General features: G+C 35.9%; 1 protein-coding gene across 1 annotated transcript in view; it reads right to left on the bottom strand.

Annotated features, from left to right (window-relative positions):
- LOC111146223 (transmembrane protein 38B) overlaps positions 1 to 23,139 on the bottom strand; it is a 57,839-nt gene extending 34,700 nt beyond the window's left edge. Inside the window, exons 1-2 of the mRNA XM_022501677.1 lie at positions 22,944 to 23,139; positions 9,809 to 9,965 (exon numbers count right to left, since the gene is read on the bottom strand). Of these exons, the coding sequence (XP_022357385.1) occupies positions 9,809 to 9,965; positions 22,944 to 23,055 (269 nt within the window). The 5' untranslated portion in view covers positions 23,056 to 23,139. The remainder of the gene's footprint in view (positions 1 to 9,808; positions 9,966 to 22,943) is intronic.
- Between the last annotated feature and the right edge of the window lie 854 nt (positions 23,140 to 23,993).

Here is a 23,993-nt window from a genome sequence, read left to right as displayed (position 1 = left end):
AAATTAATAAGTTCATGTATTTTATGTATGCTTTGAAAAAGACTACTGAAGGATGACAGACCTATAAAGCTATACTTTTTCTTGAACTTTTCCTCAAAGCAATACAGTCTCGAAGTATGCAAATGTGCAGTATTTAATAGTTGATACTTGGAAGTTTAAGGAAACCAAAGTGCGGCATAAAACCCAGTACACAGAAAAATTACAAAATACTAATTTCTCCAGGAACAGTTTTCAAAAAGAAAAATCCTATGAAGGTGTACACTGTCTTCCAAACAATACTATACTGTGACACACCAAGCTATTGTTTGCCGTTGCCAGTAGATGGTGCTAATATCCACATGTGAGCACTATGAACTATTGTACTAAATAAAGATGGCCTTCCCAATCAGTGCATTCAGAGTCCGTAGTTTAGCTTGCTAGAGTTTGAAGTACATTCCAAACATAATTTTATCTCTCAAATTACAATCAAATAAAGATTATAAATTTTTTCTCAACATTAAAACCTTAAAAATAGTAAAATACACTGTGTCTTTGAACAAGTATCATTATTTTATATTTAAAGATCTGAGAGGACAGAAATATTACCTGTATTTCCAGAATCCAAAACAACACACTACATAAGAGCCAACTATAGACAGACTAGATTTGAATCCCGGCCCCAACTAGTATAAGATATCTGTATTACCTTAGGCAAGTTACTTAACCCATCTTGCTCAGTTATATCATCTGCTAAATGAAAATAAAATAGTACCTACCTCACACAGTTCTTATAAGGTTTAAGGGAGATAATACATATAAAACACTTAAAAAAATGTTTAGGACATAGTGAATACTCTATCAGTGGTTGCTATTATTATTGTTTTGTAACCAGTAACAATGATCATCAACAGAATAAATAAAATATAGGTATTAATAAATTATAGAGCATAAGAAGGAAGGTACTACAAGAACTTACAAAGACACAACTGAATCTTACTAACATAATTTTGACTGAAAATAACAAGTCCTGGGGTCCCTGGGTGGCTCAGTGGGCCAAGTTCTGTCTTTGGTTCAGGTTGTAATCCCAGGGTGCTGGGATCAAGCCCCGCATCAGGCTCCCTGCGCCGGAGGGAGTCTGCTTCTAACTCTGCCCCTACACCCACCACCCCACTCCTCTCTCTCTCTCAAATAAATTAAAAAAAAAAAAAAAAAAACACATCCCAGAAAACCATATACAGTGTAATACTCCATTTTAAAATAGGGGCAAAAATAAATAAAACTAAAAACTTATTGTGTAGATATTCATATATATTATTTTATATATATGATTACAGATTATACATATGAATATATATACGTACATATAATATATATGATATATATTATTATGCCTTCTTTTTTTAGAAAGGTAGGAATAAACACAAACAGGAAAGAGATTATCTGCAGGAAAAGTACAGAGAAGTGGGACAGGGGAAAAGAAAGTTATTGGTAAGGTCCAGTTCTTAGGTTGGATCCAATACAATGGAAGTGTCAATTAGTTAACCACTTTGAGAAATGATTTGGCATTACATAGCATAGTTTAAAAATCACTTCCTCTATAACTCCGTAAATCTACTCTTAAGCAAATACCAAGAGAAAATCTTGCTCATGTACACCAGTAAGTATATACAAGAATGTTCTTAGCAACACTGTTTGCAATAGAAAAATAACTAGAAACAACTCTGCCAACAGAATAATGAATAAATTATGACAATTCATTCTAGTATGCTGTAAGTGAAAATAAAATTACAACCATACACAATAAGACTGAATCTCAAGAACACAGACTGACCAAAAACAGCAAGTTACAGAAAAATATATACACACAATACCATATATACATTGAAAAACTGTATTGCTTAGGGATATAAACATATGCTAAAACTACACAGAAAAGTAAAGGAATGGATAATCACAAAATTAAGAGTAATGGTTACCTCTGAGAAAGGAAGAAATGAGATGGGATCGAGCAGGCAGCGGAATAGTAGCATACAAGGGATACAGAAACTAATGGCAAGGCTTTAGGGAAAATGGTGGCAGCTCTGGCTGCACAGACTTTGATCTCTTCAAATCCCAACATAAAAAAAGGGCAACTAGAAAGCAAAACCAAATCCCATCCAAAACACTTAAAATTATGTGACAAGGTATCCCTTCAAACCCCAAAAGGCAAAAGCGCAGAGACAATTCACAGATACCCACAAGACCTCTACCTTTTGGAAGGAAGAAAGCAACAAGGTGGAAACTAATGGACCTAAGAACAAAACAACTCCAAAATAGCAAATGAGTATTCACGGAAAGTACAAGAGGCCAATTTGGAAACAATAATAACAGCTGAACTGGGAGAGACTCTGGCATTCTCCAATACCAGGTGAGACAAAGGGCCCATAGTAAAAAGGTCTAAGGGGTTAAAGCAGTTTAGTCCCCATGCACTTTCAAAATGGATCCACCCAAGCTGTCTCCCAGAACAAGCCCCACGTGAAGAAAACACTAGTATACAATCAAAACTGAGCAGTACAGAGCAATAGAAGAAATGGAAGGTTCAGACCAAACTGGATTAAGGGGAAAGAGACACAGGAAAACTGAGAAAGTTCTGGTCCTCATCTTCTGAACACTATAAAAACAACAGAAGCAGGAGTTAGCTCTATGAAGTCATAACATCTTTCCTGAATTCCACCTTACCCTAAAAGTTTAAGAAACCTAATTCGACCTAAAATGACCAAAAGAAAGATATCAAGGTCAAATCCCACAAAAATTTATTAAAAAAAAAAAAGGCAGAATAAATCCCTACAGACAATGAAAGCATTCAGGAAAATGTGTCCACCAAAAAGATCAAAATTCCAACCTACTGTTCAAAATAAGCTAAAGACATTAAGAAAAGTGATACAACATATAAAAGAACAACAACATACATCTGAATTAGAAAAACTGAGAACTGAAGATACAATTCTCAGGAAAAAAAAAATTTCTTTAAAGAAAAAGAAATCACTTCAGTAATGAAAACCGAACTAGAATGAAAACAAAGAGAAATAAACATAACAATACCTTGAAAGAAACAGAAGGGGAAACATTTTAAAGTTTAAAAAAGAGATTTAAAAAGTCACTGAAGAAAGACAAAGAACCATATACCAACCATAAAAGTCTTGAAGAGTACAAATACTAAAATAACTTGTTCTCAATTAAAAACAAACGAACAAAAAGTACCTACTAAAAAGAACATACCACATACCTAAAAATATTGACCCAGAAGGACCAACATCAAGACTTATTTTATTTACATTAGTAGGCCTTAATAGGAAAAAAATTATTTTGGGCATCTAGAAGAATATGTTACTTATAAGGGAAAGAAAATAAAGTGATCACCAAACTTTCTCACAGCAATGCTTTATGACATAAGAAATGGAGTAACATTTTAAAATCCTCAAAGATACAAAGTATGATCCAATTTATTTATACCCAGTAAAACTGAATTTCAAGTACAAAAGACACAGACAAACGCCAACATATGGGATCAGTGATGCATCTCCTAGAGCATAAGCTTCAAACAACTAAAATTACTAAAGAGACACAGACATAAGGACTGGTGATAAGCATTAAACATACAGTTAACTGTAAAACTAAGACTGAATGAGGATTAGGAAGCGAAAAGTAATAGTGTGTAATGGTTGTAAGACTATGTAGAATAGCACAACTATTTTAAAAATGGGAAGAGAACGAGAAGTGTATATGCAGAAAAATTAATGTAATCCCATCAGTAGAAGTTTAGTACTGTTACTCCAAAGCTACTATGTATTGTGTGTATAATGAAGAATAAAAGAAATGAGTAATGTCAGAATATTCTAATTCTATTACGTCTTGTGCCCTCAAGAGAGAAAATTCTTAGTGTAGAAGAAAGGATACACACACACACACACACACACACACACAAATATATTACATATACATTATATATACACACAGAAAGTTTAATGAAGGCTCTATGGTCTTGCATTTGAATTAGAAATAGAATAATTTTCATCCTTATTTTTCCTAGTTCTGTCCACTAAAAAGACTTAGAAACAGTATCAATCCAGTAATAACAAACATCTCTAGTGCTAAAATTTTAGTCTTGAAATGCCAATTCTCACTAAGAGAAACCAGAGCTTCTTAGAGAAATGAGTGATTCCAGAAGAAAATTACAATGTGAATCTTAATATTAAGTAGCAAGGAGCTAATCAGTTTGAAGAACCAATCTGAAGAAGCTCCCACCAGCCAAAGATGAAACAATTTATCTTCAATAATGACAATTGCAATTTATTGAAACCTATAAAATATGCTTAAATCCATAAGTTCATAATTACTCAAAAAATAAAAAAATAGACCACCTTTGGAGGATGACAGAGGACCAGTTAATTACCATGAAAACTGGTACGTAAAGATAAAGAATCAAGGATTTATCCTGCTGTTCCTATATGTCCATACAACTGGATAACCAAATAATAGATGATTAGTGGGAAGTATTTATTTATACTACTTCATATAATACACAAGAAAAGATAGAATTAGACTATCAACATTTTGTAATTCCCAGTTAATTAAATCAGTCTTTAAATGTAAGTGTGCTAATGTCAACAAAAAAAAGAAAGCAAATCAGATATTTTAGGTCTTTTATGGTCTTGCCAAAGGAATCTAACCTAAATCTGATTTGTATTGAGTCAAACTACCAATTTTCAGGAATCCTCTGTATCCTCTGTAGGATACAGAAATATAATGATATGCACCATGAGTACACAATCAGTGCATTCCAGGCTATGGAAAACTCTACATGTCAAATGACTCTGGTTCTTCAAGAGATAAAATTATAAGGGAAAAAAGGAATGGAGAGGAAACCTATAAAATGAAAGCAACTTAAGAAACATCAATTTTTTTAATAGGCATGACTAAAGGATAGTATCTAGGGATGAACATTTGGATGATAAAATTATAAAAATATACAAGTAATTATCATTAAAGTGAAGATAATGGTGTGCTACTATAATGCTTATTTAAGGTGAGAAAAGCATTGTGACTGGAATGGGACACACAGAAGGGGGTTTTAGGATGAATGGTTAAGTCTTCTCTCTAGACTTGGGTAGTGGATTCAAGGTTATACTTCAGAATAATTCATTAGGCAAAACACGGTTTTTTGTGGTTTTCTGAATTTCACTTTATAATAAAAAGATTCTTATTCTACATAATGAAAATGCAGTTTTTATTGTATCACAGTTCTTTACACTTCGCATATATTTTATAAATTTTCTTTTGTACCTGTTCAGTATTAATTGAAAATTTTTAAAGAAAAAAAAATATTGTAATAAATCAACAAATAAAAATAAGACAAAAGATTTGGTCCTAAAAAAAGAAAACTGTTCAAAATGAACATTTATCGGGACGCCTGGGTGGCTTAGTTGGTTGGGCGGCTGCCTTCAGCTCAGGTCATGGTCCCAGCGTCCTGGGATCGAGTCCCGCATTGGGCTCCTTGTTCTGTGGGGAGCCTGCTTTTCCCTCTGCCTCTGCCTGCCATTCTGTCTGCCTGTGCTTGCTCGCTCTCTCTCTCTCTCTGACAAATAAATAAATAAAATCTTTAAAAAAAAAAAAAAATGAACATTTATCTAAGGGCCCCTGAGTGGCTCAGCTGGTTAAATGCGTCTGCCTTTGGCTCAGGTCATGATCCCAGGATCCTGGGATAGAGCCCCACATCAGGCTCCCTGCTCAGAGGGGTGTCTGTTTCTCCCTCTTCCAATGACCCTCTGCCTGCTTGGTCTATGCTCTCTCTCTCTCCACCCTCCCTCCAAATAAATAAATAAATAAATAAATCTTAAGGAAAAAAAGAAAACTCATCTTGGTTAAAATCATAGTCCAAATGCTAAGTTGAATTCAGGCCCTGCCATTCACCAATTCCCTAAGCCTCAATTTCCTCCTATACAAAAATGGGATAATAAAAGATCTGAGGATAACAAATAATATTTTTATAATATTATTTTTATATTATTTATAATATTCATATATTCTTATTATTATATTATTAATTCACCATGTAAAAATGCATTCATTTTCCATTTCTAACATAACTTTTTAATTTAAGCCAAGAAAGCATCCATTTATAGAAAAGCAATTTTATATCATTTAAGGGATCAAATAATCAAGATCTAGAATTCCTTACTACTCAAGGACAGAAATCCCTTATAACAATACATAGCAGTCCATTTCTTTAGCAATGTATTTACTGAACACAGAAAAGTACTTATCACACAGTTCACAAAACAAAGTCCCTGTTCTCATAAGCTATTATTCTAGTAGAATGACACAGACCAAGATAAAAAGAAATAAACAGATAACAGATCAGATAGTAATAAGCCTAAGAAGAAAAATAAAGAAGGATGATGTGATACTCATGGGAGAGGAGGTACTATTTCGGTCAGGGAGACCTCTCTGAAAGAAAAAAAATTAATTAATTAATTAATTTAATTTAAAAATATATATATATGCCTTCTGGGGAAACAGCATTAGAGAGAAGACAGCACGCACAAAAGTACTGAGGTAGAAAAATACCTTATGTGTTCAAGAAATGATAAAACCAATGGTGGCTAAAACAGAATGAATAAGAATACAGTAGAAAGACATTACATCAGAAAGAATGAAAGGGAAGATATTGTAGGGTTTTATAGGCCACTGTAAAGAGTTTTAGATTTTGTTCTTAATCAGATTAAGAAACGACTGAGCCGGGGCGCCTGGGTGGCTCAGTGGGTTAAGCCGCTGCCTTCGGCTCAGGTCATGATCTCAGGGTCCTGGGATCAAGTCCCGCGTCGGGCTCTCTGCTCAGCAGGGAGCCTGCTTCCCTTCCTCTCTCCCTGCCTGCCTCTCTGCCTACTTGTGATCTCTGTCTGTCAAATAAATAAATAAAATCTTTAAAAAAAAAAAAAAAAAAAAGAATTCTTAAAAAAAAAGAAACGACTGAGCCTAGGAGAAGAATTTTTTTTTTTTTAAGTAGGGTCTATAACCAGCGTGGAGCCCGACATAGGGCTTGAACTCATGACCCTGAGATTGAGACCTGAGCTGAGATCAAGAGTCGGACACTTAACCTACTGAGCCACCCAGGCACCCCTCTAACTTATTTTTATTAATCACTTTGTCCATGCAAAAAAGAGTGGTGGTTAGTATACAGGAGCAGAAGTGGAAATAACAGTAAGTGTCAGACTCTGGCTATCCTACCTTTTATATAGTCTCAGCATTATAAAAATTGTAATAAATTAAATTATAAAAATTATAATAAATGCTAAGCTAATATCTTTTTAAAATATTGTTATAAAAATAAAAGTCCTTGAGAAATGCTTTTAAAACATAGCATTATACCCTTGAGGTCCACCCATGTTGTTGTAAATAGCAAGATCCATTCTTTTTTATAGCTGAATAATATACCATTGTATGTATATACCGTATTTTTTTGCTTCATATCTTGGCTATTATAAATGATGCTACAATAAACACAGAGGTGCATGTATCTTTTCAAATTAGGATTTTCATTTTCATTTTACCCAGTAATGGAATTACTTGATCAAATAGAAATTCTATTTTTAATTTTTTAAGGAACCCTCATTCTGTTTTCCACAATGGTTGTACCAATTTGCGTTCCTAGCTACAGTGCACAAGGGTTCCTTGTTCTCCACATCCAGGCCAACACTTGCTGTTTCTTGTGTTTTTCACTTTAGACATTCTGACAGGTGTGAGGTAATATCTCATTGTACCTTTGATTTGCATTTTCCTGATAATTAGTGATTGGTCCTAAAATAGAAATGCTAGATGGTATAATGCTAAATAACATACGTCAAAGAAGACAAATACAATGATTTCACTTACACGTGGAATTTAAGAAGCAAAACAAACAAAGAAAAAAAGAGATGAGGGGCCCCTGGGTGGCTCAGTCATTAAGTGTCTGCCTTTGGCTCAGGTCATGATCAGGTCATTATCCCAGAGCCCTGGAATCAAGCCCCACATAGGGCTCCCCGCACAGCAGGAAGCCTGCTTCTCCCTCTCCACTCCACCTGCTTGCGTTCCCTCTCTCGCTGTCTCTCTCCCTGTCAAATAAATAAATAAAATCTTAGGAAGGAAGGAAGGAAGGAAGGGAAGGAGGGAAGGAGAGAGGGAGGAAGAAAGGAAGAAAAGAGAGACCAAAACACTCTTAAATACAGAGAACAAACTGCTGGTTGCCAAAGGGCAGATGGTAGGGTGATGGCTGAAACAGATAAAGGAGTTTAAGAGTACACTTATCATTATGGGCACTGAGTAAGAATTCTTGAAACATTATACTGTACACCAAAACTAATATAACATTATATGTTAATTGTACTTCAAAAAAAGAAAGAAAACACATAACCAGTGGAAGACTACGCTTTTATAAGAGGTGGTTAAACAAATCTATGAGAAATAGAGACACCTGCCTGGCTCAGTTGGTAAAGCATGCACTACTGATGTCAGGATCATGAGTTTAATCCAACATTGGGGGTAGAGTTTACTTTAAAAAAAAAAAACAAAAACCTAATTTATGAGAGATAGTGGCTATTAAATGTTAAGGTTCTAAAGTCAAATTTCCTGGTTTTGATCCTAGTTCAATCACTAAACACGTAAATTTTAGCAAAGTTTCTCGATACCTCAATTTTCTCATTTGTCAAATGTGAAAAATAATGGTTATAGTACTCATGATTAAATATGAATATAAAGAATTTAGCTGATATAGTTAACAACTCAGTAAATATTAGCTATCAAATTTATTATTCTATTTCCACTTATTTCCACTGCCACACATTTCCACTACTACTTTTTCACACTGCCTTCACTATGTATAATATTCCCCTTTAAGACTAGTTACATACCCATTTAAAAATTATCACAAAAAACATGAACTTTAAGTATTCCTAACATTACATATTTGATACGGTTTTTATTCAAAAGTATAGTTTTTGCTTCAGACGTAGCAAAGCACTTTGTATTATAGTTTTCTTTTAGCTTTATGGATCACTCTCCTTAAGGATAACTAAATATTTGAATTTGTAAGAAACCAAAGCAATTCCTGCTAACATTTTTTTCTTCACTTCAAAATTAAATTAAAAACAAAATTAGGGGCACCTGGGTGGCTCAGTCATTAAGCATCTGCCTTCAGGTCAGGTCATGATCCCAGGGTTCTGGGATGGAGCCCTCCATCAGGCTCCCTGCTCAGCGGGAAGACTACTTCTCCTTCTCCCATTCCCCCTGCTTGTGTTCCCTCTCTTCTGTCTCTCTCTCTCTCTCTCTCTGTCAAATAAATAAATAAATAATCTAAAAACAAACACAAAACAAAATTAATGTTACATCCCACAAGGCTCTGAAAAATCCAACAGAGACTATGACAAGAACAATTATTACATACGAATCATAATCACTTGGACTTTTTGTGTAGTTAGTCACATTCTTGTTTTATCCTGCTGTATATCTGTATGTATGAGTAGTTAGATAAACCGTTTGGGGCCAAATATTTGGTGCCCTTTCACATTTGACAAGCTTCCAACTAAAGATACGTAAGAAAATGGTAACAATACTTGCCTCTGGGACAGGATATAAGTGAAGGGTGAGAAAGACAAACTTTGTACTTAAAAACATTGGCTTAATTTAGGTTCCTTCCTTAGCACATGCATTCACTTTTGGAACATAAAATAGGTTTTAAAGAAAAAAAGATTCATTTATTAATAATTTACAAAACAGTTTTTAAAATGTCTCATATTTCACCATAATGGCAGCTTACCAGATTGAAGATGCCAGTAATATATTAGTGTTGTTTGCAAGAAACCTCAATGGAGGCTCTGCAAGCAATACACAGGATAAAATTCCTCCACCAAAGCAATGGAGCATAGCAGTAAACCAGCTTGAAAGAGGATTCTTCCATGCCACTGCCGCAGCTCCTGAAATGGTAAAATAAAAATGTGGTCTGAGATAACTGTATGCTAAACAAATCCTAAGGTACCAATGGCACTAAAGAAATAAACTTAATTTCATAACTTTCAAAAGCTTACTATTACTCATAGGTGTGGCAATCATGATCATCACAAACTCTACCTATTGTTCTTTAAACCAAGACTGGAAACATTTTAAGACATACATAATTTGGGGCACCTTTAAAATACTCTGTCCGGGCTCTTACTGCCAGTTTCCCAGTAGCACATTATTATAAACAATCTCCCCACCTACTCTCTCCTTTTATTCCCAGCCCTATTTTAAGTACTTCCAGTTGATATGTCAGAGCAAATTTGAAGAAAAATTATCTTAAGCACTTTAAAAAATAAAAACTGAAATAAATAAACTAAGCTTTTAACATGACAGGCTAGAAACAGAATCACAAAATAAACCCAGAGGTGAAAGGTTGATGAGGAACAGATACATACACACTCTTAAAATGCTTCCTAACAAGGCACTTATTAATTACAGAAGGAAATAGTAATTTTAGAGTGGAGAAACCTTGCAGACATTACTATAAACAAACATCAGGTGACTCTTGTTATGATTCACCAAGAACACATCTTTCTCCTACAGTACTGCTACCAACAATATATAACCTAAACTAACCTAATCAGATACACCCAAACTGAGGGCGCTTCTGGAAAAAAAACCTCGCCTATACTTTAGCAAAGCCAAGTCAAGAAATACAAAAACAAAACAAAGGCTGATGAAATGCTCCAGATTAAATAACATGAAAGAGGCAACAATTACATACAATGCATATTCTAGATCATATCCTGGAGTGGGAAAGAATATTTATATGACCTTTTTGGACAACTGATGAAATCTAAATATGGACCCTGGCCTAATAACGGTGTTGTATCACTGTTAAACTTTCTGACTTTAGTAACTGTTTTGTGGTTCGTAAATATTAACACACTTAAGTAATTTGAAGTAACTGGGCAAATGCTTCCAATTTACATTCAAGTGGCTCTGAAAAAATAATATGCATAAATAAAAACAAACAAAGAGATGCTAAAGTACAAACTTCTAGTTATAAAATGAATAAATTCTGGGGATTTAATGTACAGCATAGTGACTACAGTTATTAATACTGTATTGTACACTTAAAATTTGCTAAGACAGTCAATCTCAAGTCACCACCACCAATTTAAAAAAGAAAGTAACCATGTGAGATAATGGGTGTGCTAATTAACTTGAGTGAGAATCATTTAACAATCCATATGTATATCAAACCATCAAATTGTACACTTTGAAGATATATAATTTTATCAATTATACCTCAATAAAGCTGGAAAAAAATATATGGGGCAGAATGTAAATGGTTGGTGAATCTGAGTAAAGTATATGAAAATTTCTTGACCTATTCTGGCAATTCTGTAAGTATGAAATATCAAAGGGAAAGTACAAAAAAATAAAATAAAAAATAAACTCAGCCAGAAAAATAGAAGCAATTTATAAAAATAAAAGTAGAAACCCATTAAACAGAAGCTAGAATAGGGAGATGAAGATGGGCAACCAGAAAGCCAACCCAAAGTTATTACTGGAAAAGACCAATAAAACAGACCATTGTTCAACAAGTCTAAGAAAGGGGCAGGAGCAGAAACAAAAATAATGCAAAACATTAGAAGGAAAAATAAGGAAATAGTTTTATAGAGTTTTTTAATTATAGGAAAGCAACATGCATTTAATCTAATAAATGTGAAGATGCTGTTGAAATGGACAGTATAAATCAGCGAAATTCCCTTAAGAATAGACAGAAACTTGAATCTACATATAACTATGGGGAAAAAAACTGCAGGGCAAAGATCTATCTTAAGAAAGGTGCTAACCTCAATAAATTAATGGAAAACGTTTACCAAATATTTTTGGATTACTCATTTTTATTCTATATAACCATTATGGAATATAGCAAAGGAGAAAAACTTAAATCATTCTATGAAACATACTCCCAACATCAAAAATTATAAATAAAGAAAAAAGAGTGAGAGAGGAAGGAGGAAGGGAAAAAGATAGGAAGGGAGGGAGGAAGGAAAGGAAGAAGATACACTATAATTCTAACTTAGAAGTATAATAACAAATTGAAATCAGTAGTTTTTTGAAAAGATAATAAATCATGACCAAGTAGATTTTATCCAAAGAATTAAAAAGGATTCAATATTTAAAAATTCATTTAAATCATTCACCATACTAACAAATTATCATCTCCCCTTTAGACAGAGTTAAAGACCTAAAAATTCAATGTTCCTGATTTTCAAAAAAATCTAGCAATCTAAGAACAGAAGGAAAAGTACTTAACCTGAATTAAGCTATAAAGGGAAAGACTATTTTGACCCCACTAAAATTTAAAACCTCTATATGAAAAAAGTCTGGAACAGTGTTTTTCAATTTACATAAGGCAAATTCCAGTAAATCAACAAAAAAAGACAACAAACACAAGAGAAAAATGAGCAAGTCACAAAGTGGGAAATATAAATGATTAATAAACATACCAAAATAAGAAAGTCCTCCCTTAAGTCATCAGTAATCAAGAAAAAACAAAATTTAAAAAGATGTTATATTTCTCACACATCCAACTGGCAAAAAAATGTACAGCTTAATATTTATTAACTTATTAGTCAGCAAAGGTCTGAAGAAATTCATATACTCCTGTGAGAGTATTAAAAAGTCATTCTGAAGAATAATTTGGGAGTATAAATAAAAAATTTCATTTAAAACTGACTCAGTACCCAAGAAATGTCATACAAGAATATTAAAGCAGTGTGTTTATAATACTGTGAAAAAAATGAAAAAAAAAATCTAAACAACCATCATTAGAGAACAGTTAAACCATGATCATTTGTGCTATGGAATATTATACAGGAACAATAAAGAGTGTGATAAAGCAGTATCAACATGGGATATTATTATTCAGTAAAAACAAGGAACCAAATACAATTATGTAGAACAGCAGTATTACAGCATGGAATCATTTACTTTTTTAATTTTTTTAGAATCATTTATGAGCAAAAATGCAAACACGATACATTTCTCTAGGTACCTGCATATACATGGAATGCAAAGAATAGGGTCTGCAATACACCAACATGTTAACTGTTACTGTCTCTTGAGGAAGCCTAGGATTTGGGAGGATGCTCAAAGGGGATTTAAATTTATTTAATTATACCGAGTAAATTATTTAATCATATTGGGATTCTTTTAAATAAAATGTTCATTTACTAATTGTATAATTAAACAAAATTTTAACAAATTATGTCACACCCAATCTGTGGAATACAATGCATCTATTTAAAAGAATGTAGCGGCTTTACATGTACTGATGTGACCAAAAAAATCATGTGTGTATACATAATATATACAGTAAGAAATCATTAACAGGGAAAAAACAGAAAACCAGTTATTCTATCAGAATATTATACAAGTAATAAATAAAATAAGGTCTGCAAGAATTTATAACCAAACAGTTAACTGTTGTTATCGCTTGGGAAAAGGCCCATTTATGCAAAAACAAAACAAACTACATAAATGTATGTGTGAGTTCAGTAGAGTAATATCATCATACTTGTATTAACATGGGAATTCGGGATGCCTGGATGGCTCAGTGGGTTGGGCCTCTGCCTTTGGCTCGGGTCATGGTCTCAGGGTCCTGGGATCGAGCCCCGCATCAGGCTCTCTGCTCAGCAGAGAGCCTGCTTCCCCACCCCCCCACCCCCCCACCCCCGCTCTCTCTCTGCCTGCCTCTCTGCCTACTTGTGCTCTCTCTCTCTCTGTCAAATAAATAAATAAAATCTTTTTAAAATAATGGGAATTCATCTGTGTGTGCTCAGGAAAACAAAGCAAAAGGAGGAGATAAAAGTCAAATAGTGCAACCCACCATTCCATACAACAAAATGTGCCCAGGAGTGAACATGAGTTGGCAGATGTGCATTTTCTGTGGTGTACACATCCTGTCAAGTGAAGTGATGCCAAGGTTTAATTATATGCATCTGGTGAAAACTCAAAAAATGGTGACCTGTTCCAATCTGGAAGAAAAATCAGTTATGAGAAATGTACTAAAAGACAGGGTATCAATCTTCAGTGTAGCAATTTCCCCTAAACTTTGTTTGATAATACATGATCATGCTGTCTTTAAAGCCCAAGTCCCACATAAGATGTGATACCAGTATGTCTCTACCTAAATATTACGACCTACCTAAATATGTGTATAGACAATACAGCACCACACAGTGGTGACTGATTATAACATTGGTCAGTCAGCCTAATAAATGAGTATAATCTTTTCTTTAGGTAATGGTCACTAGCTCCCATACTGCACCATCTTCATGTTGAAAAGCAATAGAGAGGGGCACCTGGGTGGCTCAGTCAGTTAAGCATCTGTCAGCCTTGAGCTCAGGTCATGATCCCAGAGTCCTGGATAGAGCCCCACATAAGGCTCCCTGCTCAGTGGGGAGTCTGCTTCTCCCTCCCCCTTTGCCCCTCCCCCCACTTGCCTGCACCTGTCTCTCTCTTTCTCTCTCTCTCAAATAAATAAAATCTTTAAAAAGAAAAAAACAATATAGAGTGCTTAAAGGGTACAGACTCTAGAGTTTAGCTGCTCAGGTATAAATCTTGGCACCAGCACTTACTCGTTGTGTGAATGCAACAAGTTAATTGTTTGCTTTCACACATCTTAAACACACACACACACACATATAGAAGAGGCAAAGAAAAAAGTAACCTACACCACAGGGTTGTTGTAAAGATCAACTAAGGATCAACTACAAGTGAGTACTTTGAAATCACTTAGAATGGGGGACTAGCACATAGTAAGCAACTAAGTATTAGCTAATCACTATTATTACCTAAGTAAATAAAAATAAAAAGCAAAATTACTCTCTCCTCTCTATTTCTGCCATTCCATCACACTCCTATTCTGAGTTGTCTGAGGCAACTTTCAGGCTTTTTTCCCTATGCTTATTTACACACATACACCCCTTTTCCCCCTTACTCTTTAGCTCTCTTCCAAGCCTACTGTGTGTGTGTATCCCTCTCTCTTTCTCACAGGTATACCCTGGTTAGCTCTGGAAATGCATTCTGGAAATGGGAGTTCTTACTGCATGAGAGCCATAACAGGCCCATCACAGCACAGTCACTATGAAGAACCCATTCTAAGATAACTGATTACTTTGAATAAACATACAATTAGAAACACTCACTGGTGTCTGTCCTTTACGTTCCTTAGTATTACTCTAATGCAGATTTAGCATTACCTTCATCCACCTGATACTCAACCACTCACTGACAACCAAATTCAAATGTACCCAGGTTTTCCTTTGCAAAACAATCCAAATCAAATTTACTAAATGATTTCATACTAATGATTTGCTTATGTAACATTCATTTCTGATTACATTTGTCAAAATAACTTTCCTTTTTCCTCAACCTGCACATTTTACATATCACATTCTAGATTAATAAGTGTTTTATAAGTGTTAGCTCCATTTATAAAGTTCTTATTATTAAAATTCTAAGAGACTTTTGCATAGAGTAGGTGCTCTATAAATGTACTGAATGACAGAAAAATATATGTGAAATATTTCAAGAGGTCAAATATTATGATTTCACTACCATGAATTTCCCTTTGTATTGTACAAACCAAAGAGGCAGCTATAATTACATACCAGTTTTGCGACATCTTTGTAGGACCACTAAGCCCTCTTAGCTTAAGTTTCAACTTTCATAAAATGGGAGTAATACATAACTTATAAGGATTAAAATAAAGAAATATACATAAAAACACACTTACTACCTAGTACATGGCAGACACTTTGTTGACTTACCTACTGAAAGGACTGATATGACCCACAGATAAAGTAGGCAAAATACGACCTCGGGCTGCTTTTAATCTCTTAGCCCAAGATCTAATTCTTTTGAGTTCTTATTACAAGGCTGGGATGAAAACAACACACCACAGCTCTAAAAAAGTACTCATAACCCTAAGAGACTTAAATCAGCAATACTGAGATTTTATTAGAGAAAAAAAGAACTGAATTAAAGGGTTTCCCTCACATCAATCTTTTCTGCCTAATTCTCAAAATTACATCAGCTAGAAAAACTTCCCTAAGTCAAACTGGCCTTTCTATTATGCTCTCTTCAGTATGCACACTATGGTAACACATTTTATAGTTATGAGGCAACCCTAGGACAAATTTTCTTAGGTGTTATGTTCCTTTGTATATATCATAACAGTACCAGAATTAGTTCACCGTGAAGTTAAATGGTGAAAATACAGAAAGTTAACCAGAAACAGCCTGTGTATCTTTCCAGCATAAAATAATTTTCAATAGGAAGAAACAGTTAATATGATAGCTTTAATTTTTTTCTCAGTTTTAAAACAAAGATATATTCCTTTAGCCTAGGAACAAGCCGTGATAATTAAGATTTTTTTTTTAATTTTTAACATGCTGATATGTAAAAGACAAAAAATTCTCTGTCCTACCTTGAGTTAAGATATTTGTGATATGCTAGCAATGGAATTATTTTCCCCAAAACTCTTAGCAAAATTTGTCACACTGAAGCCTTACTCTAATTCAAAGTATATGAGGTTTTTTTTGTTGTTGTTTTTTTTTTAAAGATTTTATTTCTTTATTTGACAGAGAGAGAGATCACAAGCAGACAGAGAGGCAGGCAGAGAGAGAGGGAGAAGCAGGCTCCCCGCTGAGCAAAGAGCCTGATGTGGGGCTCGATCCCAGGACCCTGGGATCATGACCTGAGCCGAAGCCAGAGGCTTAACCCACTGAGCCACCCAGGTGCCCCCAAAGTATATGAGTTTTGAAGCTCATAACCACCTATGGACTTTTAAGATCAAAATAGTTTATTATGAAATGAAAGCTAGAAAATAAAGTCATATTCTACTTCCAGTTTTGGATCAAGTTTGAATCATAGTAGGCCAAGTAAATCCACAGACCCACCTTGTGGTTATTTCCCCAGTTCCTTAATGTATAACTAGAACAGACACAGTTGGCAACTGACACAAAGCCCATGCTGATCCTCTGATCTATGGAGTAAGGATCAGTAGATGGTAGAAACATTCAAGTAAAAGCTCCTAGAGTTTCTCCTCCTCCTTAAGGTATTTTTAAAAAGCAATACCACAGAGATGGGTGCTATAACCAAAAACATCAAAGCTGAAAAGGTGGTGATACCTATCACATCCCATTTAACATGCTTATTTGGTCTATATGTAAAGCAGATGGATCTTGGAAAATGTGGATTATCATAATTGTAGACAGGTAGTGACTCCAGTTGCAGCTGGTGTTCAAGATGAAGTACTTTTACTGAAACAAAGAAACATAACCCCTATAACCTGGTAAGCAAATCCTTTTTCTCCATATTAATTTGCAAGGAACCCCAGAAACACTTCGCTTTTACCAGGCTAGGTGAACAGTACACTACTGCAGTCTTGCCTTAATTCTATGTCAACTTTCCTGCTCTCCGACAAAGTCCACAGAGATTTTGAGCATACTGGGAATCCAAACTATATTACACTGACCCTACACTACACTACACTGATGACGTTATACTGATTGGATCTACAGGCAGGAAGTAGCCAGTACTTTGCATATCCTAACATGACATATCCAAACCAGAAAGTAGGAAGTTAAACTCCACTGCTAGGAATCTGTACCTTTCAGAATCCAGTCAGGAAAGAGAAAATACATGGTTATTTTAACAGAGAGAATTTACTCTAAAATCATTAAATATAAAATTGTTAAGTAATTGTTGAAAAGGTAAAAAGTAAATACTACGGTATCACAGAGGTATCAACTACAAAAAGCAGTTTACCATTGCTGGGGAAACAAAGGATGGGCTGAAATTATTTAAATTTAGAAACACGAACAAACATCTCTTTAGAACCAAAACTGAGACTCCTAAGCAGGGAACACTGCTCAGCCATTGTTCTAGTCCAGCCTACTCACTCTACAAATGAAACATTGGGTTTTAAGTTCTTATCCCAAACTACCCAGTTAGTGATAGAGTTTTAACACTGGTCTCCTGATTTTATGAGCTCTTTCTACCAAACCGCATCCCCTGACCAATATTTTATGTCATGTCAATCAAATATTCTTTCACTTATAAATTAAAGATATTTAAGTAAGATTCTCTAAACTAGTAGAAGTAAATTGTGAACTGTCATTTCTCAGACATCCTTTTCCACCCTACACTGGGCAGAACAAACTCAGTTTTTAAAACATCACAGAACAAAAGGGGCTTCTGGGGTTTCATGAATGTTCTATTTTTACCTAGATGTTGATTAAATAGATGTGCTCATTTTTAAAATTCATTGAGCTATACATTTACAATTTTTGTACTTCTCTGTGTGCTACGTGTGGATTCATAAAGACAGCAAAACTATGCTGCCACCTTACAGAATCATCAGAACTGACAAATTCTTGACATATTAATCCTTTCATTTCCCACAAATTAGAAGGGGGAAACAATAATAAGCTTTATTCCTGGATTTAATTCCTAAAAGCAAAGGAAAAACTCATTGGTGATATGGAAATGAGAGAAATCATGGGAGAAAATAACCATGTCAAAGGAAAGCTTATTGAGAAACTGCTCAATACTAGGAAACCAGAAACATTAAATGGACCTGCAAAAAGAGAACAAGGAATATTTGAGAACTTTGGAATTAGCTGAAGACCTAGATCCATAATTTATTAACCAATGTGACTTAAATACAGTTATTTTATTCCTGTAAGGTTATTCCTCATCTGTAAAAGGAGTTCAATACCTATCTTAAAGAGATACGAGGATTAGAATTAAGATACTACAATGTTTTTGTAGGTATCTGAAATGAATATCATTATTTTATAGGAAAGTATCATAAAACCTTTTGTGATACTATCCAAAAAAGAAGACTAATAGCACAGCTGAGTTCCTTTAGGGCTACAACAACATCTTTCATCTTGGTATCCTCAATATCTAATATAGTTAGTGCCTGATATGCAGTGGAGTTTCAATAAATATTTGCTTAATTGAAGTCCCTGTGATTCCAGAGAGGTTAGCAAAATACTGATGGGAGAATTAGGGGGAAAACAGATTTTGTGTGTTAAAATCAAGTAGAAATAACTGTAGATTAAATTTTCAGGAAGTCTTACAGAAAATAGCAACTGGATATGAATACATGATTGAAGAAATGTGTCTACTTTAATGAGGATTTAAATAAGAAGAGAAGGCAGATTAAAAATGTAAGGTAAGAGAAATTAAAGATTAAACTTTCTATTAAATGGTTTCTGACTAATAGCCCTCAAGGCAGCATTTTCCAACTTCCTAATAAAATACCCAGAAAAATGGAACACAAGCAAAACCTATCCTAAAACAAAACTAAAAACTATCAGATGCCACGGTTTAGGAGGAACTAAAGTTAATTATTTACAAACGGAGGTAAATTAAGAAATAAAAAACAGGGGTGCCTGGGTGGCTCAGTTGGTTAGGCATCTGCCTTTGGCTCAGGTCACAATCCCAGAGTCCTGGGATCCACGCCCACATCGGAGCACATCCCTGCTCACCTGGGAGCCTGCTTCTCCCTCTCCTTCTTCCTGCCACTCTGCCTACTTGTGCTCTGTCAAATAAATAAACAAAACCTTAAAAAAAAGAAATAAAAAACAATCCAATTTATTAAATACCCTGATTTGCTTGAAGCACAAGTCATGTGGAAAAGGAAATGAGGGGAAAACCATCATCTATCCTTGGATTTGAAGGCCTATAACCTGAACCAAACAAAAAAGGGATGCTGTCCTTATCTACACCACAGAAAGAGTTAACCCACTTTACATCTTGTTTCCACTGGCATTTTTTAAGATCTAGGTAGAGACATATAAGATGTAAACAGTAGGAAAGTGAGGAGTAAGGTATTGGCAATGGCAGAGCACATTCCAAAAGCCAAGAATCTCAAGGAGTAACATGCTTGAGAGAATAAAAAGAAGAATCATGGCGCCTGGATGGCTCAGTGGATTAAAGCCTCTGCCTTCAGCTCAGGTCATGATCCCAGGGTCCTGGGATCGAGCCCCCCATCGGGCTCTCTGCTCAGCAGGGAGCCTGCTTCCCAGGCCTCTCTGCCTACTTGGGATCTCTGTCTGTCAAATAAATAAATAAAATCTTAAAAAAAAAAAAAAAAAAGAAGAAGAAGAAGAAGAATCCTGGTAATACATGGATGAATTGTAGTTTCATTGTACTACTAGTCTAAGTTCTAGAGAATCAGTCAATGGTGGATAAGAAAATGTTGCCAATTAAGTAAAAATTTACATAAAATATTGCCAAATCAAAATCCCTAATGAGTTAAAGTAATATCTCAAACAAAAATAATACCTCAAACAAGTGGAGCTTATCCCAAGAATGTAAGGATGGTTCATCATTTTTTTAAGTTTTAATTTTTATTTATTTATTTTTTTAGTAATCTCTACACCCATCATGGGGATTGAATTCACAACCCTGAGATCAGGAATCACATGCTCTTCTGACTGATGCAGCCAAGCACCCCTGATTTATCATTTTAAAAAATGTATTACATTACAATTTTTTTTTAAGATTTTATTTATTTATTTATTTGTCAGAGAGAGAGAGACAGCAAACGCGCGCTCACACACACAAGCAGGCAGAGTGGCAGGCAGCAGCAGAGAGAGAAGCAGGATCCCTGCCGAGCAAGGAACCCGATGTGGGACTCGATCCCAGCACCCTGGGATCATGACCAGAGCAGAAGGCAGCGGCTTAACTGACTGAGCCACCCACGCGCCCCTACATTACAATTTAAATAGGAAAAACAATATGATCAACTCAATAAGAAGTGGAAATACAAATTGCTAATAAACTTAAGCAGTACACACCCAGCAACCATGACAGATGCAAATGAAAACTATTTCTCTGATCATTAGAATGACAAGATATTTAAGAATGGTAACAGCAGGGGAGGAAAAAAAAAAGCAAATACTGTGAAAGAAACAGGCAGTCTAACACATTTCTGGTAAAAGCTTAAATAGGTAAACTCTTTTGTATGAATTTTATCATTTCTACCTGTTTACAAGCACTGCCACTGGAATATAAAATATTTTTCACACCATGTGTAATACTGTTTTAGCATTTAGTTGGTCCAGTGCTTCTCAAATTTTTTGGTCCCGGGACTCCTTGTGCCCCTAAAAATTAGTGAGCAGATGTATAGTTGCAAGGACTGGGGGAGGGCTGACTATAAAGGGGCAGGAGGGAATCAGGGGTGAGTGATGAAACTATCGTATATCTTGATAATGTTGGTCATCACATATCTGTATGTGTTCTCCAAAATCATAAACTTTATTATTAAAAAGGGTGAATATAATATATGCAAATTAAACCTTTAAAAAAATCAGACCTGAAAAAAAATTCTTGAAGACCCCAAAGAATTTTTATTGAGTTACAGGTATCAATATTTAACACATTAGAAACTGAGAAAATTTTAAAGTAGTACTTAATGTTTTCACTTTAAAAATAGTAACTGTACTAAATGTTAACATAAATTATGTATTCTTTATGAAAAATAACTTTTCCAAAGCAAAAAACATTTAGTGAGAAAAGTCCCACTGTTTATACGCTAGCAAATCCCTTTTAATGTCTGGCTTCAAAGGGAAAACAGCTGGACTCTCATTCTGTTTCTGTATTCAATCTGTTCCATATCATAGGTCATGTAGCTTCTGGAAAACTCCACTGTACACTTGTGAGAAAATTAGTGTAAAAAAGACAAATAACATCTGCATATTATTATGAAAATAACTTTGACCTGGAAGTGTCCGGAACCCTAAGGGTTCCTGGACCACACTTTGAGAACTTGATTGAGTCTATACAAGAAAATTTCAAATATTGAATATGGCACGGTAATGTACTTCTTTTCAAATCAGGGAAACACTTTCTTACGCAGATTATCTGTCCTGCTTTAATACCATATTCACCTTTCCCAGGTCAAAACGTCTACCAAACCATGCTTTAGACTGAGCTACAAACACCAATGTAAATGAAAGATATTTCCGAGACCAAACAGTTTAAAAAACTAACAAACAATTGTCAGTAAGAGGTACAGCACCTCCTCAAGCCCTCACTCTCTCTGTAGGACCAGGCGGCACGAACAGGGAGAAAGTAGAAAAAGAAAATAAATGCCTGAACTCAAAGAAGAGATCCATAAAACCAAAAGGCAAAGAGAATAACTGCAAAAATCAAGCAGCACAAGAGCAAACATACACTGAATGTAAAATACAAGAAAATACAAATATTGCTTCTTGGCCATAAAAAAAAAAAAAAAAAAAAAAAAAACCTCAAAATGCCGTATGCAGACTCTACCCTCAGTCTACACATACTGAGTCTCATACGACGGAAAAGGGGGATCCACTGTTTTCCAGCAATCACTTTAGCCAGCATGCTAAGCAAGGTGACAGAGCGCGGCGTGAAGGGGAATAGTGGTGTGCCTGCTTGAGGCTTTTTAAGTGTTGATACAACTTTCAGGACCGCAGAACCGTCCAGAACTACTCACTATTCCAAGCGACCGAGTCCCACTTGCAGTCCCCAGGACCTCGGTCCCCAGGTGACTTTTAAATACTGTACCACCGGGAGACGGCGCACATCCTGGGTGGACGCAGGCAGGAACCGGGCTCCCAAATGCCCCAGCGGCTTCCCTGTCACTTGCCCCTGACGCGGTATCTCGGACCCGAGGTTGTGCCTCCTTTGACGAGTACCGGGGCCACCTCTCTTCCCTGCCTGTTTCCCCACCTGCGCTCGAGGGGTCGAAAGGGTCGCCTCGCGGCGCCCCTCCAGCCTAACTATAGGACTCTGGGACAGAAGCAACTCGGCCGTTCAGGCGGCCCAGGCCGTCCTCTCGGTGAGAGGTACCCTGAGGGGGACCGTCTGCTTCTCCCCGCACTCACCCGGCTGACGCTTCAGCGCCATCACGGACACCAGGTAGTGGGCGATATCAAAAAAGGGGAACATAGACGTGCGAGAAAAGGCAAGGGTCAGCTCATCCCACGGAGAATCCATCACGACGACGCACCGCAGCAGGCGAAGCAGCCCGGGCGACGGGTTCCTGCCGTGCGCGGCGAAAAGTGGGGGAGGGGGGCCGCCGCGGCCGCGCGCCCTTCCGCGCGGCCTGGAGGAGCCCTGCGCGTGCGCCCTGGGACCCTCGCCGGCGCGCTTTGGGGGCGGGGCCGCGCGTCCCGGGAGTGGGCGGAGCGAGCGGCTCCCTGGTGTTCCGTCGGAAAATACATTACTTATGTTAACATTTAGCACCTTTATTATTTTAAAACGGATACGCGAAGGACTGTTTTAAATTTTCCTGTTATAACTTCTTTTGAGAACTCTTTTGGGTCCTCAAGGAATTTTTTTACGTCAGCTTTAAGGGTTTAATTTACATACATTTGATTCACCCTTTTTAATATAAAGTTCGATGATTTTGAATAAACCTATGCAGTCCAGAAGGGTAGAGTTTCAGAGTGGGATTAGTTTCTTTAAATTGTTTCACCTAACATTTCTCAAGCAACCATAATGTGTAAGTCACACCGTGAGTTAGTGGAGGTATAAAAAAGAATACAATAATATCCTGCCCTCAATAAGCTTGTGTTTTCCCAAGAGATTAAAAACACTTTTGAGGGCATATGTAATTTGTACAAAGCTGGTAGTGAGAAGTGTAGATGCCATGCTAGGGCAGTTCTAAGAAGAGGGAAGACTGTTTCAGGGTAGTGAAAGGTGAACTGACCTTAAAGGCTAGATGAGAGATAGACTACAAAGTGAGAAATGAGGTTGGAAAAAAAATCTTTGAAAGACATACCATAAACTATGTGGTCTGGCTTCAGAATCTAAGCTCTTGATCACTACATTATGCTCAGACAAACCAGAGCCAGAATCCGTTCTCTTCACTGTTATACTAAACTGGGTTTTTTCCTTTTCCGTGGAGGTAGGGTGTAATGTGTCACTAACTA

This window comes from Enhydra lutris, unplaced genomic scaffold, assembly GCF_002288905.1.
Source record: "Enhydra lutris kenyoni isolate GAN:26980312 unplaced genomic scaffold, ASM228890v2 scaffoldscaffold13, whole genome shotgun sequence".
Taxonomy (NCBI): Eukaryota; Metazoa; Chordata; class Mammalia; order Carnivora; family Mustelidae; genus Enhydra; species Enhydra lutris.
The sequence above is the reverse complement of the archived record's forward strand: the minus strand, read 5'-3'. Positions and strand labels throughout refer to the sequence as shown.